The 16,307-nt window shown below is 38.2% G+C and overlaps 1 protein-coding gene and 1 long non-coding RNA gene across 9 annotated transcripts in view; one reads left to right on the plus strand and one right to left on the minus strand.

Moving 5' to 3' along the window:
- The window catches only part of LOC117900258 (tyrosine-protein phosphatase Lar), a 143,450-nt gene that overhangs the window by 107,693 nt on the left and 19,450 nt on the right, over positions 1-16,307 (minus strand). For all 8 annotated transcript variants that reach the window (XM_034810558.1, XM_034810564.1, XM_034810560.1 and 5 more), the window contains exons 2-3: positions 14,916-14,995; positions 501-810 (exon numbers count right to left, since the gene is read on the minus strand). In XM_034810558.1, coding sequence (XP_034666449.1) covers positions 501-597 — 97 coding nt within the window. In that variant the 5' untranslated portion in view covers positions 598-810; positions 14,916-14,995. The remainder of the gene's footprint in view (positions 1-500; positions 811-14,915; positions 14,996-16,307) is intronic.
- Positions 8,786-15,205, plus strand: LOC117900273. The gene is made up of 3 exons (XR_004649270.1): positions 8,786-9,546; positions 10,909-11,024; positions 15,089-15,205. It is a non-coding gene; the product is annotated as an uncharacterized LOC117900273 (long non-coding RNA).

Genomic DNA, 16,307 nt, shown 5'->3' on the forward strand with positions numbered 1-16,307 from the left:
CCCAAAGCTAAGCAGAGCTGTTCCCTTTCTTTGCTTTGAAACTTTTCTAATTCCTTTAATTCTTTTGGCTGATAAACAATTTCCTTTTTATTTTCTATATTCTTTTAGGTTTTAATTATGGAAAATAATTACTTTCAACACCACTTTACTTTCAGTAAAGTTTTTCTCCTTGAAGTAGTTTCTTTTCCAGCTAATTTGACTCTCAACTGATTAAAAAATTCTTTTTTTATTGAAAATGCTTGAGCTAAATAAATATTATATCCACTCGGTTAATTTCAGACACTTGAGAAGGGCAACTTTCAAGCTGAAATCCAAAGTAAAACTCAACTCATCTTCAAAAAGTTGAAGCCGGCATTCCAGCTGCACCGAAAGTTCCCCCCAAAATGAAGAGCGTTGAAAACTTAACGTAAACTTAGCCGTAAAACTTGCGTGTAAAAGTGGATGTACGATAAAATTAACAAGTGGATAATAATGCTTATAGTGTAGTGGATGGTACTTACGGACTGCATCGACGATTGCGGGCGACCAGTGGAGCAACAACAACGCTAGAAGGCTGGATGCTGCAACAAAATTGGATGCTGCCATCTGCAGACCCATTATATCTATGATCTGGGTTTTGTGTATATCGAAGGGTTTCGTGGGGAGGAGGTTAGGCGACAGTCGATAACAACAACGATAGTTCTATCTTTTCGATTATTTACACAGCTTCTCTGTCTGTCGCTGTCTCTGTCTTTGTCAGACTTACTCTCTTGCTGACGATCGACAACCTCTCGACTTTCTCACTCTCACTCACTCGCTGGCTATCTTTCGCTAGAGAGAGATGGCAGCAATATGCACAACAGAGTTGGTGGAGATATGTTTTTGTGTAAGTGTTGAAAGCAGAGGAAAGAGTGTGTGTGGGGGAGGGAGTGTTTAGTAGGTTGTTGTTGAGGTTTGTTGTTTCGTTTCAAATATTCAAGACAATCGTTTCAATCGTTTGTTAAATAGATTTTCGCAAGCCGAAAATCATCGGATATAACAAGATGTGTTAGTAAATGCGATGTCATCATCATTATTGGCATGATAGCAGCATTTATTGCAATTGTTGTAAATGTTGTCACGCCAAATGTTGCGATTGTTGTATCAGTTCCAGTTCCATTTGTTGTTGCAGATCACACATATTGATTGATTGATTGATTGTTGTTAGGGATTTGGGGTTTACAGTCGCATCGCAGTTATCATCATCGTAGATATCATCATTGTCGATGATATTCACATGTGGAGGGAAGCTGTTGTTACTTATATGACCATAGACGTTTACCTGGCTTATACTTGAACTTAAATACTTAAAGAACTCTTAAAAAACTACAAATGTGTAGATATATGTATAATTTCTATTGATTTATCAAATAAATTCAGAGATATGCAGTTTCTTATTGATTTATTTGTTATTTGCGATTTAAGTTCCAGTTCCTGTGAAGGGAAAGAAAACGATTGTTAGGATTAAAATTCTGTGGAGCTCGAACTTTGACACACAGAAACCTTTGTGTGTGGTGGAAAAATCTGTAACTCGTTCAAGACAAAATAAATACAAATCTAGGCAATATCATGGATTTACAATTTTTACTCTGTCTTTAGAAGCGTCTCCCTTAACGCCCTCATTAAGCCAATCACCTAAAAAAAAATTCCCCCCACAATGAACAAAGGCCACAAGCCAATAATTACAGTAACAGCCCTACACTTTCGACGGCAATTAAAAAGTCGGCTTAGCTCTACGAAAAATCAAACAAAATAGAGAAGGGCAAAAAAAGAAACCCTGACTCCGGGCATGGGGCCGCCAACAATTTGCACCTGACTGTAGAATGCTACTTTTGATTTCTTTGCCATCTCTCTGCCATTCTCTCTCTCTCACTCTCTCTACCCTTTTTTTTTTGCATCCACTTTGTTTACATCAACTTATAGACCCACTTAGCACAAAAAAAAAAAAAAAAAAAAAAAAAAAAAAAAAAATAAAACGAAACCATGACTGCATTCAGGCCCACTCCTTCAATCTCTACCTCTCTATATATGTGTATATGTGTGTGTATACGTACATATGTATACGTGCCACAGGCTATACTTGTATATGCTCTTGTAAAAATCAATTAAACTTTTCAAGTGAAGTTATAATGGCTGCCGAACCCTTTCCACTTCCCCCCATTTTCTGGTGCTTTTTTTGTGGACCTTCCCTCTTTCTCTTATGGCTGCACTCCAGCACTCGCTGTTGTCATACTCTCTCTGCTTCAGGGAGGGTATTATGGGATTTACTAGATGTTTGACATGTCAAAAAAGGTAGGAATTTCGGTACTACATAGACCAGAATCGTTGATTGCAAGTACTGTCGCTAGAAATTCTAAGAAATTCGTCAGCAACGACTAACTTTGCTCTCACCTATGGGGATATTTGTTGAACGAATCAATTTTTACGCTTTCTTTATAGCTTTCCCCGGAACAGTTGTACCTCTCAGGGTATCCCTTAGCTTCGTCCTTTTAAATCTTCACTTTCCTTCACTGTTTTTGTTGCCTTTCGGCTGGCAGTCAGTTTTCTTATTGTTTTCATAGCCCTCTCTCGCATTGTTGTTGCAGTTGTCAAAAGTTTTAAAATAATTGGATTTTTTTATGTGTACGAGTATGAGTATATGCAGTATGTGTGCTGTGCTGTAAGCACAGTGCAGCACGAACATTGAAATGTTGAAGACTGCCAGCAAGAAGAGGAGAGGAGATGAGGAATGCAAAGGTACTCTAGGAAGCACCTCTCTCACAACAGTCCTGCCCCTCCCTCTCAGGCCACTCATTCTATATAAATTAAAATTTTGCTTGTTGCAAAAAGAGAGGGAGGGTTCGTCGCGTACTTAATACAGGATTGCCGCAGTCATCGCCATTTGCCATCGTCATCATCATCGTTTGAGTATTACCCAATTTCCCCAGCTGGAGTAAAGTTTTCAACACCAAATTGTAAACGTCAACAGGCAACAACAGGAGTGCATATGGGTGGGCCCAGCCCTAGCCACAGCCATGCCCTGGCCCACCCTGGCTGTGGTGCTAAAACCCCAACCAGACATGACTTCAAACCATGACGAACGTCAGGACTAAAACGTTATTTAAACAGACAAAAAGGAGGCGTGCAGCCAAATCGACCATTTGAAGTGCCTTTCCCGTCAATGGTGGGGTCTGGCTTTTCCTCTGTTTTCTCTTACACAGCATTTTCTACAGCAACAGTACAGAGCGACAAGGAATGCAATTGTTGGGATAGGCTTGAAGGAAAGTTGTAGAAATTTGTGGAGAAATCATGCTACAAGCAAATAAAGAGAAAAACCTGTGGAGCTTATAAATTGAAGAAGGTTGAGGACTACTATGCTCCAACTTCGAAATAAAAGGCTGCACATCTACGTCCTACAAATTCGTAAATTCTTCAGAAATTATCACAAAGTGAATACAAAATATGTATGTATATGGAATAAAAGAACTGTGAGCATAATTTAGAGCCAAATAACAATGAATATCTGCTGCAATGTTTTCCCTATGTACTTTGAAAAGAACTGGCATTAGTTTCCTTTTCAAAATAAATCGTTTGGCCTATGTTCACTGTACCACAAATCAAACAAGAGATATATCTAGTGGTGTCGATCTATTCATTAGGTAAATTAAAACGAAACTAATTCTGATAAGACTTTGAATAACCAAACTTTTCTACTGATTTCTCAACAGCTTTTCCTATTTTTAATCTATCTATCTATACATTTATGTTTCTAATTATAGCAAGCTCTACCTTAACTCCTAACTTTTATCTATTTTTAGATAAAATTATTAAGCACACATGTCATATAAGTTTTTTATTTGTTTTTCACTTCAAAAATAAAACCCTTCTCTCTCTCTCTCTGTCTGTAGTGGTGCGAAAAACAATTCCAATTTCGATTCCTGCCCCAAAATAAAGAAAAAATTTGTACATCCTTCCCTTTTGCACACAGCTGCAATTTTTTGTTGTTATTTTATTTTTTCTTCTCTTCGTCGCTTTGGTTCTAATAAAAACACTTGACACCAAAAACGGAGGAAAGTTCCTTAAGAAAAGTGGTGCCCAGGCATTACTTTTGGGTTTGAGCTAAGCGAGCAGCAAAGCACAGGCACTGGCACTGGCACTGGCACTGGCACTGAGGGGATGCAGGTCCTTGTCAAGCTTTAAGTTCTTTTTTAAAGGACAAGTGTATGTACTTACATACAAATCTATGTATGTCCTGGGGCTATGAATATGACAAAAGGGAAAAAGGCAGAGCATGAGATATATAGAAATGGAGAGAAGCGCAATGAAAAGAGACAAAGAGGATAAGAAATGGTGTAGGGGGAACAAAAGGCAGAAAAGTTTCTAGTTAAGATTTCATGTTTTCCATGTTTTTTAGAAATGTTTGCACAAGTTTTGTGGTCACTATGGAAAATTATGGCCTTTGTGGAGAGACTACTTTAAAAAAACAGATAAAACTAAATAAAATGTTATGGCTACATTCCTAGATTAAAGAAAATGAAAAATTGTATTCTTAAATAAATGTCATCAAAGTCATGCTTCAAAAAATATTACGAAAAAATTCCCGAATGGATCCGAAGATTCTTCGACAAAATATAGTGTTTAAAAATGGAAAAAGTCTAGGGAAAGGTCAAGTCCAAGCTTCAACACACATATTCATATATTTTCTCCCAAAAATCGTTGGCTTCTTCAGCCATAATTTCACCTTTAAAAAGTATCCACAAATGAACAACAAAGTGCCTGACAAACAGCCAACAAAATGCGAATCAAAAAAGCAATTGGAAAATGCTTCATTATAAGCTCAGCAGAGTGTGCCCTCAAAGAGCACAGAGAGAGGGAGGGGAAAACACAGAGCTTTGATGGATGTGCCACTTAAATGATTTCCCATTCCCTGTACTTTTCTTTCCCCCGGCTGCCAGGCAACGGCTACGGCAACAGAGAAACTGCATTTCCATTCATCGATGGATGGGAGAGTAAAGCGCATATAACTTGTCAATGGGGTTTCCCCCTCGTAAGATACTTTTTCTTGCATACTTTCCCAAGCAGAAAGCCCATTTTGTGAGACAACAGAAATTAATGAGCTTAGAGGGGGATTTCTCTCTCTCTTGAAAATATGATGCACTTTTAAGCCAGTTTTCGTAATGCAAGATGCAAACTCTCAGGGAAGAACTTTTAAACTTTTTCTTACTTTGCGCAACATAATAATCCATTGGCTACTCGTAGATTATTTTCACTTATTTATTTTTACAGCTGTCTCTTCTCTTTCCTATCCTATATATTTCCTTTATTTTTATATTTTTTGTAACCTTTTAATTTTTTTTTCTAATTATTATTTTTTAATTTAATTTACTTTTCTGTTTCTGTATCCCTTTATTTCTTATAGTTTACTTATATTTATTTGTAAACCATTTTTATATAACATTTTAGTTCCTTGAAGCAGCAATCAATTAAATTTAAAGTTAGACATTTTCCACACTTAAAACTGCATTAGTTTGCCTCTAACTTCTGCAACATTGTAAAGCATTCACTTGAGAGAAAAAACACAAGAAAACAAAAACCCCTAACCCACACACAAAACTGGAATTTCCTAGAGCGCTTTTCGAAAAAGATTTCCGATTTCCCATTACTGGTCTGAGAACATAACTATGTCAATCTGTGTGGGGCTCTTCCTCTCTCTCTCTCTCTCTCTCTCTCTCTCTCTCTGCAGTCAGGCAAGGGCCAGGACCTTTTTTCTCCCCCAGAAATCACTTCACAGCTGCTCCTAAAGCGATTTTAGGCCGCTTCCAATCACAAGCACAGATACAAAACACACACACACAACTTTTCACACACGAAGAGGGTAGGGGAAAACCAACAACAATCAGTGAGTGAGAACGTGGCGTTAGTTTCGCACCAAATTGCAGATATCCCATCCCATTCCCCGTTCCTGCCCTCGTGCCACTACCTTCAGCGGAAAAGTCTGTGAAAAATTGCCCAAACGGTTTCGCTTTAAGGAGGAAAACCAAGTCACAGACCCCCAGGGCCTTTCCAAATCGTAAAACTGCAAATGAAAATAGATAAAAAGTATCTTTCGCCGGCGTATCCTCAGCAGCAACTTCATTTTGTAAATCAATTGAATTTTCAATTGTGTGTGCGGCCAAAGCCAAAAACCAAACCAAATCCAAGGGAACCCCGAACAAGAAAGAGAAAAAAGGCAAAAAGGTAACCATAAAAGTGGAAATAAAGGAAACGACACTATTATAGAGGGGTGTGCTATACCCAAGAAAGGGGTTAGAGTCCTGCTTAAAGGATATTTCCCTTGAAACAGTTACAAGGGGCTGTTGGCCTTTGATTAGCTGTCGAAAATCAAATGAAAATTGATCAAAATTATGGACAAAATCTGTGTCAAAGAGTTGAGAAAAGAATTACATTGTAACAAAAGGAGATGAATGCATAAAATAACCCAAAAAGATACAATCCTTGAAGGAAATATAAATAGAAAATACAATACAATTTCTATTTCAACTGGAAAGGGAAGAAAAACCATTCCAAAATGTTACAAACTAATAGAAAACCTGCCTCAACAATATGCCAAGAGAAATATAAATTTAAATTGAAAACTTGCCTACACAACCCACACAGCCTACACCGGAAAGAGAATGTAGTATTAAAGTGTAATAGAGAGGTGTTTAAAACATAAATTAAACAAATTAATGGAACAACTTTATCAAAAAAATTCGCTCGAAAACGTTACGTGCTTATAAATGAGACTTTTTGTTCTCAGAAACGTATCTCTTCCAAACCAAACCCATAAAGGGATGCTTCTCAGCGGGCTTTTCCTTTCATTGATAACCTCTCAAAAAATCTATTAAAAATCATAAGAAAAACCTAAGTATGTCAACGTTTTTCCGATTTTCCAGGTCAAACACAAACACATACACACACAAAGGTACTGTGCTGCAGCTTAATCTTTGTAATTTTGTTTCCAAAAGATTTACCATTATATATGGAATCCATCTATACGTATATATCGGATACAGTTACAGTCACAGTTGATTTGCTTTTCAGCAGCTGAAGGGGGCGAAATATTAGCCTAGGTTTCACCGTTGAACCATTAACCGGCTTGAGGCGCAACACACACGCACATGCACAAGGAGCATTATGGGGTTAAGTGGCATGATAGAGGGGGGTTGGAGGCGGGTAACCGTTGTACCGAGGCAAGCCGAAGACTATGACGATTTCTGCGGAAGGCTTTACTTTTGGACGCGGTGGTATTAGATGGTCAGAAAACACTTTTTGCCGGTTCGGGCATTTCCTTTTTATCTTAAATTTTGTATACAATTTTCATTCCTTCACTTTTGTTATACAATTTTTGTAAAGATTTTTCTTCGATTTTTTTAATATTTTTTGTTGTTGTGGCGGTTGCGTATTTGTTGTTGTTGAATTATCGCACACGAATAGGATGGTTAGGATACGCGCGCTCTCTGTTTCCTTACACCGCTCGTTACATCCTGCCAAATCCCGAAATTGTACTAAATACCGTAGAAAACTTTTACGATTGGCCAAGGCTCCACATAGCATAGCCCCCGTGCTCGTGCTCGTCGTTTCCGCGAGTTCAGTGTGTGCGTCTGTGTGTCGTGCTTTTCCCGAACCCGAACGTAGGAGACACTCGACACGCTCGTGTGTGTGGTGAATTTTCATCCGAGCAGCGAAAGAGCGGAAATCATCCGGAAAGCTAACGACAGCCGAAGCTACAGCGAAGAGAATTGGCAACGAGCGATAAGCGAATTCGTGAAACTCAAAAGGAGTCACTCGGGGGGAGTTTATGGAAGAGAGAAATAGTATCACTCAGACGAGAAGTAAGCTCAGAAAAGAATAAGAGCATGTAGCATATTTGGAGTGCGTAATTGAGACTCGACTTTCCCTGCGAGAGAACAAACTCTCGAGTGCATACTGCAAGCATCAGCTCAAGAGAAATTCAGCTCAAATGTTAATTTGTTTCGCCAACATTAGACCAAATGACTATTCAATATTTGAATATATTTTAATTTATACAGCAGTATTTAGACTTATTTTTGTAAAACTTAGCTTATCCGTGGATCTCAATGTTAACAGAAAAAAAAATAGGTACAATGAAGTGCATCACGTTCTCTTCCCTTCAATCTACTCGAGTAATAAAACTCAGTAGCTGCACCTGCAAAAACATCCAAGAACCATCGCAAAGCGAAAAAAAATCCTTAAATAAAGTTATGCGCTCTTAGAGTGCAAGTATTCAGCTCCACAATCCACAATTGAAGCAGCTTCAACCGGATACACACTTAAAGAGAAATATCAGGGTAAAAGTACTCAACAAGGTCTCCAGAAGGCAGCTCCAAAGCAGCATCACTCAAAAAGAGCGATTCAAGTTGACACTCGGCCGTTAAAAGAGCCTAAAAGAAGGGGCACTCAAAGAGCACTACCAAAAGCCACCTAACTCAAAGAGAATTAAAATTTAACGTAATAGCAATCCCGCGTTGCAAAGCATAAACCCACTCAAACTCTAAAGAGAGTCATCGCAGTAGCAATTCAAAAGGTGACGCGACTAAAAAGAGAGCCACCAGAGTAGAAACTGCCCACGCCGAAGTCTGAGCTTTTACCGAAACGAAGTCCTCGGCTGGCCGTTCGGTTACGTTCGTTCATTCGGCTGCGCCACGACTTTTGTGCCTCGTGTAAAGGTGAGAATTGGTTACACGAAAGCCCCAGCGCCTGGCCATGGTCTTTCTGCCGAGCGATGCCTTGGCCCGTCGTCAGTCGCGATTGGAGCGGCGTACCGTTATCTGAAAGCGGCTGAAGGTAAGCCAATGAGCCACGGAAACACCCACAAAACAGGACGAGCAGGAGCGCGAGAATTGTGGCCAGCAGCAGATTGTGCTAATTTCTGGGTGGAGCAGAGTTTTTGGCGCGCAGCTTATAATCCGAATGTCGTCTAAGTGAATGTGAAATGTGACAGGCCACAGTGACAGTTGACAAAAGCCAAGCGACAACAACAAGGAAAACCAAACGATGAAAACGAGGAAAACACAAAGACAGTTGGGAAAAGAGCAGATGGAAACAAGTTGCTGTTGATGCTGTTCTTGGTCTTGGTACCAACTACGATTCGAGTCGAGTCCCGTGCTGTGCTGTGCTGTGTGGGTGCCCCCAGGAGAGATTTAACATAATAAAAACGAACGTGTGCGGCATTTTTGTGCTGCTTTAACAGTATCTCGCCAACAGTGTATCTCCATCTGTGTGCTAATAACACACAGACACACACACACACACCGAGAGACAAACAAACAATATGTGTGCAAATGTGTGCGTGAAGCAGTTGGGAAAAGTGTCGTAAATCGTTTAGACAGCGAAACGTGGGACCATCCAAAAAACAGAAAAGGAAAAGAAAGGAAAATGGCAGAGGAAACGATATGTAAACGACACAGTCGCCGTGGGAAAAACTCATCCAAAAACAAGAACCAGAAAAGAAAAACAAGGAGAAACTCCATTGCAGTTGTTGCTCATGTGAGTATTCCATTCCCTTCCCAAATATTCCTTTTGCTCTTCGGCGCCACATTTTTATTTATTTTTATGCGGCTTTAATGTGAAAATTGCGTGGGAGGTGTTCGCCAGCGAGTGGCTGTAGGCGTGGCATAATAAATTTTTATATGCGATTTCTTTTGTGTGTGCGAGAGTGTGTACAGTGTCTGCTAATAATGTAAACCCCCTCAACCAAAAACCAGTAGAGTTCATAAAGTTGCCTTACAGCACCATAAATGAAATTAGTAGGAGGAGCAAGAGAGCTCAAAATAAAATGCCCAAAAAAGTGATATAAATCACACATTAATTTAATGTCATTAATTGTTTTAAATTAGAGCAGTATGATAATACTAACTTTATAGATAGTTTGTAAGGCCAACATTCGACTGTGTCCTTTAATCAGCAGGCTACTTCCGCGTGATATGTTCAAGCAAAAGCTGGATAAATGTCGAAATATATTTATTTCGAGTGCTTTAATACGGAAATATTTTCAAAGCAAATACGGAAATTTGGTATAGAATAATTGAATAATACGAAGTATAACAATCTAATTAATAAAAGCATCCGCAATCTGGAAACCAAAGTAATATTTATTTGGGTTTCAATCAATCGAAACCAGAACCGGTTTGTTAAAGACATTCCATGTATTACATTAATTAACACAAACAAGGTTTTTCTTACTTTCACAAATATTTTTCACATTTAAGCAAAAGGAAAAAAACTCATCTAAAAATGCATATTATAAATATTTATAATCATATCTCATTCAGACCGCAGCTATACATTTTTATGCAGGATAAAAACCAACAGCAAACTGAAATGCAGAAAAAACTGAAAACTAAAATTCAGGCAAATAAAATCTACATATTATCAAAAACCATTTTCCCAGGAATTTGCAGAGGCAAAAAAAAAAAGGAGAAACAGAAACGGCAAAAAGTACAATTCCAATTGTATTTTAGCTCAAAAAAAGTTTTTGCCAAATGCAAATGGAAATGCAACGAAAAAAGAGGGAGAAAGAATTATTCCGATATCAATTGCAAACAAAATGATAAAATTAGGCAAATGGAAGAGCAAACAGCATTAGCTTTGACATCGATTTCACCACAGAAATGATGCAGAAAAAACCAATTGAGAATTGTAATGCAATACTCATGTTTCCAATCGAATTTAAAATTAATTTTCCTGTTTAATTAATTACAATATTCACGGCAAATATTCAGTTGGAAATCAAGGGAAATTAGACGTGGGATGGTTTTGTGTTGAAATTTTACTATAAGTTTAATATTGTTTGGTGCACATTTGAGAGATATTTTAATCTAAAATTTATTTTCTTTGCCCCTTTTTTAGATGTGACACTCTGGACGAAATAGTTGTTGCAGAAAACGAAATTGCGCAGACTGTTTGAAGGATGGTATTTCTTGTGAAATTTTGAAGGATGCTGTGTGACATTTTTTCATGAATAGGTGAGTAAATTTTGTTTTGTGTCTGTGTGAAATATTTAATAAATCTAAAAGTGTACATGTCACGGAGTCTACACTAACAAAAATTAGTATGTGATCATGGCACATCTTAATAAGAGACTCCTAGTACCGAGAAATACAATAGAAATATCTTATAAAATTAAAAAAAGAGAAATGCTAGAAATGCTAAAAGTTCTGGTTCGACTGTATTCTATAGACTCGTATTTTTCGAGATACAAATAAAATGTATCCCAGTTTTCCTTTGAGCTATTTTTATGTTTAACATCCACAAAACCAAGGCCAAAATAATCCACTTTTTAACCATTTTGTTCTTCACACTAGCTCAAAGTTTTGTCTGCAACAAATGTTCTCCCATTAAAATACGGCCCAATAAAACCCGACAGCAAAAAACATCTTAACTCTTAACTTCTTTCAATAATCTGTTGCAATAGTGCGGGAATAAAAACAAAGTTTGTTCCTTCTCGCCTCTCCATTCCCCCACAACTACTAGTATGAGCAGCAGATCCTTGTTAATCCTTCTCCTGACAACAAAACACTTAAATCTCTACTCTACCAAACTTAAGCTTCAACAATCTGTCACAAAGAGGTCCCTCTCATCCTCACTCTATCACCCCCAACGCCCTATCATCTCGCACGCGTGTATGTGTGCCGGATAAATCGTAAAAAATACCAAAGGGATAAAAAATGAGAAAGAGAACCAAACTGAAATTTTGTGCGTAGTCAACGCAACAAGCAAATGCACTCAAAATGGAATCTATAAAAAGTTCCAACAACAAAACGTGTCCCACTGATAAAACATTTGCCAAACATTGCAACTTTCCTTTCACATTTTTTTTATGATCTAAGGGTAAAAATACAGGGTGAAAAAGGTATTCATAAAGTCCAGGAATAAGTGATAGTTGCAGAGAGCGATGCCTGAATGCTCTTAAAAGTGTATTTTTATGTTGAAAAATTATGATTTTTTGTTTATATTTCATTAATTTACATCGTTAAACAACATTTCCACTAACTTTGGAAAAATTATAAAGTTTGGTTGGATTGTCATTAAAAATGAGCGAGTTGTCCTATAAATACTGATGCTAGGATCGTTTATTATTATTCCAGTAGCAAGATGTAGTACATAGATTTAACAATTAATTTTAATATTACTGAACAAAATAACAGAAAAACACTGGATAAAATATTAGGGAAATACCAGAACAAATTTGTTAAAAATAGTAGAATAATTACCAGAAACAGTTGAAAATTTCCATAAAAAAAAATCTAGAAAACTTACCAGAAAATACAAGAAAAACTACCAGAAAAAAATACTGCCCAAAACACAGAAACGAAACAAGCAGAATTTTCAAAAAATCACTGCAAAGTCATATGAACAGCTGGTAGGGTATAACAAGAGGACTCTATGGACACAGTAGGACAGCAACAGCAGCAGCAGCAGCAGCAGCAGCAGGGACATCAACAGCATCAGTATAAGGGCGAGAGGGACGAGAGAGAGAGTCCTTGCACAAACATGCAGGGACATGCTGGAGGAGCAGGCACGTAGCCTGTTTGCTATTTGGTGTTGCATACTTTTACGCGTCTCTTTAGTATTAATTTGCAAAGGTAACCCGCATTCAGTAGAAAAAGAGACAGCAGAGACACCAGACACCAGTGAGAGAATGGACTTCCACACTCCCCACAGTGCTACTCATTATGCATGCTTGTCCGCACGTATACCCGTACGTCCTGCTACGTCCTGCTGCTGTTGTTGCTGCTGCTGCTGCTGCTGCTTCATCCTGGGGCAACTCTTTTGAGATGCCCCACGCACAAACCCCCCTCCCACATCGAATGGGGATACAGGAGAGTTTTCTGTACAGTTTTCTGTGTGCTAACTTTTACCAATTTCATTTTCAATTGACTGTCGACCAGAGCACGCAGCCGGGCCTGGCTAACCACCAGCAATTGAGCGTATGAAATGCCAGAAAGGACCAAAAGCATCCTGCATCCTGGGCCCCTTACAAAAAACTTTCAACACACATACAGAGAGATCAAGAGAGATACAAAAGCAGGCTGGCAGCAAAGTTTTCTTCCTGGAGAGAGAGAATCCTTTTCTTTCATTTCAATTTCGTTAGCAGTTTTTCTTGTACGAGTATTATGCTACTTATTTTATTTCAAGCGTAAAGGACGTGTCTTGCATATGTGTATGTGTTTTCCATCTCTGGGTATCCCCTCCTCACCATATTACGTATCCTTTTTCCTTAAGAAAGTTTTCCTGCGATATTACGCCACGCACAATTCATTTGCAAATAGAGGAACAGTTTAATTTGTTGCCTTTGTGTGTGCTGTGGGATTGTATGATAAGGACATGCCTGCTGTCCGGTTCGCAGTTATATGAAAAGGACCCGCATTCGATTCAACAGAGAGACACACACACACAAAAGCAGACACTCATACGCTGGGAAATGAATTCCGAGAAAGGCTTCTTCTTTATGGGGAAATATGTCATTAAACAAGAGGCTGGGGCCTGGGCCAGTTCGATTTTAAGGGATTTCCCACGCCACGCCCTTGTGACCCAAAAGTGCAGTAATTAAGCTTCAATCTCATTCCCTATTTTAGCAGAGACAGTTAGATAGATCCCCTTTTTAGGAGTGATGACATCAGGATCTTCCCCTCTGAGTGAAAGACAAATATCTGTAGAGCACTGTTTGCATCGCATTCCATTTCATTTTCCCCATAGTTTTGCCCGAAACGAATGTCTAGACACTTGAAAAGCTTTCTCAATCTTGCATTGGCACGTAGATTGATAATCGAGTAAAGAGGGACAACAAACACACAGGAAAGAAGAAAAAAAAACAGACACTCACACAAAAAGGGACGCCATGTGAAGGGTTCCGTATAGAAGTTGTTGACCGGATTTGACAGGCAGGCACAAACTGACAAATGAACAGGGAAGATGGAAGGATGGGCATGCCTGTATGCTGACAAAATTGTAATGTTGACCGTCGATAGCAGAGAGATAGAGAGACGACCCCCACATGTTACGCTTTTGAGCCACAAATTATGGCTGTTCAAATTACTGAAATGGGTCGCTGCTGTCTTCCTCTCAAGAGATTTTCAATTTGTCAAACAGACAAATTCCAATTTGAATAGACTTCCAATTTTAAGACAGTGCAGAGAGCAAACCATTTCAGTATTCGATATTTTACTCAGTTAAATCATGATTGAAAAACTTCTGTGTATGATAAAATTATTATAATTTTTAAAAACCTCTAATCCTAAAAAAATCTAAGATAAAACTTAATGGTTAATTGAGTATATGCATTGATTGTTGGCACAATAAGGACAAGATTGCAGCTGTAGTCAATTAATTCATTAGAAATTGTGTTTTAAAAGGAATTTTATGTACTTTCTAGATAAACCCATTAGCGCGTTTATTTGCGACAGTTTCCGCACACATTTAAAGTTATATTCTTTGTAATATAGTTTTTGTCCGCTATAAATTAGGTAACCGTTTCTAGTGTAGAAATATTGAAAAGAATTTTAAAAATACAATTTTAAAAAAATTTTAATGTGCACATTTAAGGCATTGTTTTTTTAGAAATAGGCCATAAACATTTACGAGTATTTATTTCCCTAAAATTCAGCTTATAGTAAATTGCCTAAAAGCATTTCTGGCATTTGATTTGATAGACTTTTAATCGAGAAGTCATAAAAATAAATTGTGAGGTTAAAATAATGAATATTATTTTTGTGGTACGACAGCTCCAAACTCTTCGACGAATTGAGCTTCAAATTTCATTAGATTACTGCATATCTCTGATTTTTTATTGTTATTTTTCAAGAGTTCTTTGAATATTCAATCAAGTATAAACTTTAATTAGAAAATTTACTCACGTTTTGAAACATCTCCATAATGCGGCTTCTTATGCGCTTCTCTCTTGCTTGCACAACAGTTTATGGTTTAATGACATCGGCTATAAAGAATAAATAAAAGATATATGTGTTATTTAAGTATATAAACATTTTGGTGCAGTTTTATAAATTTTCTTTATGCTTTATCTTTACAGTTTTCCACCCCTCCACAAAACGATGAAACGATGACACATCCAATGATGTGTGGCCTATCAAAAAATTGTGATGATAAATATAAAATACTGCCGTCAATAAACCATTTTTTGTAGAAAAAAAAAAAGAAAATAAAATGTATGTATAGTCTATAAAAAAAACATCGAAGTCGTGCGTTTTTTAATGAGAAATGTGGACCGAGAGCGGGGGTGGGACCTGGACCAAGGTGTACACCATTTAGGATGCAGAAAATGATTGTTATTATATGCCTCTTATTATTATGATTATTATTGTTATCAAAGCCCACAATATCGCGAGCCAAAAAGTCAAAGCCGACCAAAGGAAAAGCTTGAGGAAACGTGCCCCGCATAAGGAGCTTCCTGCTGCCTTCTCCCATGCTGGGATCTCCAACAATTTATGTATTGTTTGTTTATTTGCTTATGCAGTGCTTTGGCTCCCTTCTCCGCTTTCCTTCAAAAATTTCTTCCACCTTACCGCACCCACATGTGGGGCCATCACACCACACCACACAGGACTTTTTTTTCTTTAGCTTTTTGCGGCAGTTGCTCATGCAAATTTATACACCTTCACCGACTGCCATCATAAATATCTACACCCCGAAAATATATCTCGTTTCAGCGCCGCTGTCGTCTGTTTCTCTGCCTTGTCGCCTTGTCACGTGTCGGCATCATTACCGCACGTACCAGAATTATTTATACAAGAAAGTGTATATCGTTTATAAGGCCAGGCAAGTCTAGTGCCAAGAAGAGCGAAAAGAAAAAAGGAATAAACTGTTGGGGAAGAACACTCGAATTTTGGTTATTCTTGAGCGATGTTTGGAGGCAGACAAAACTTTGTCTGTTTTTCCCCTGGCAATTCTTTGCCACCTTCTAATACTGCAAAGACTTTGCACCTCTATAAATGTAGACCCAAAAATGTCCCCTTTTTAATACACTTGAATGCCCGAAAATTCTTCACAGTGTATAAAGTGCCTCCAGAGATAGCAGAGAGTAATGGAGGATGGACAAAAATTTAAATCACCCGAAAATGTGTGGCATGAGCGGAGCTAATTGTTCAATATTTGTGGGGCAAAAGGCAGCTGCCATGGCCCTTGGGTACATGTGTGTGGGTGGGAATTTACGACACATATGGCCCGGCCCGGTTTGCCTAAAACCAGGCAACAAAACATGCCAAGCATGTCGTGCCGCCCCCCGACTGGGT

Source organism: Drosophila subobscura, chromosome U (genome assembly GCF_008121235.1).
Source record: "Drosophila subobscura isolate 14011-0131.10 chromosome U, UCBerk_Dsub_1.0, whole genome shotgun sequence".
In the NCBI taxonomy this organism is placed as follows: domain Eukaryota; kingdom Metazoa; phylum Arthropoda; class Insecta; order Diptera; family Drosophilidae; genus Drosophila; species Drosophila subobscura.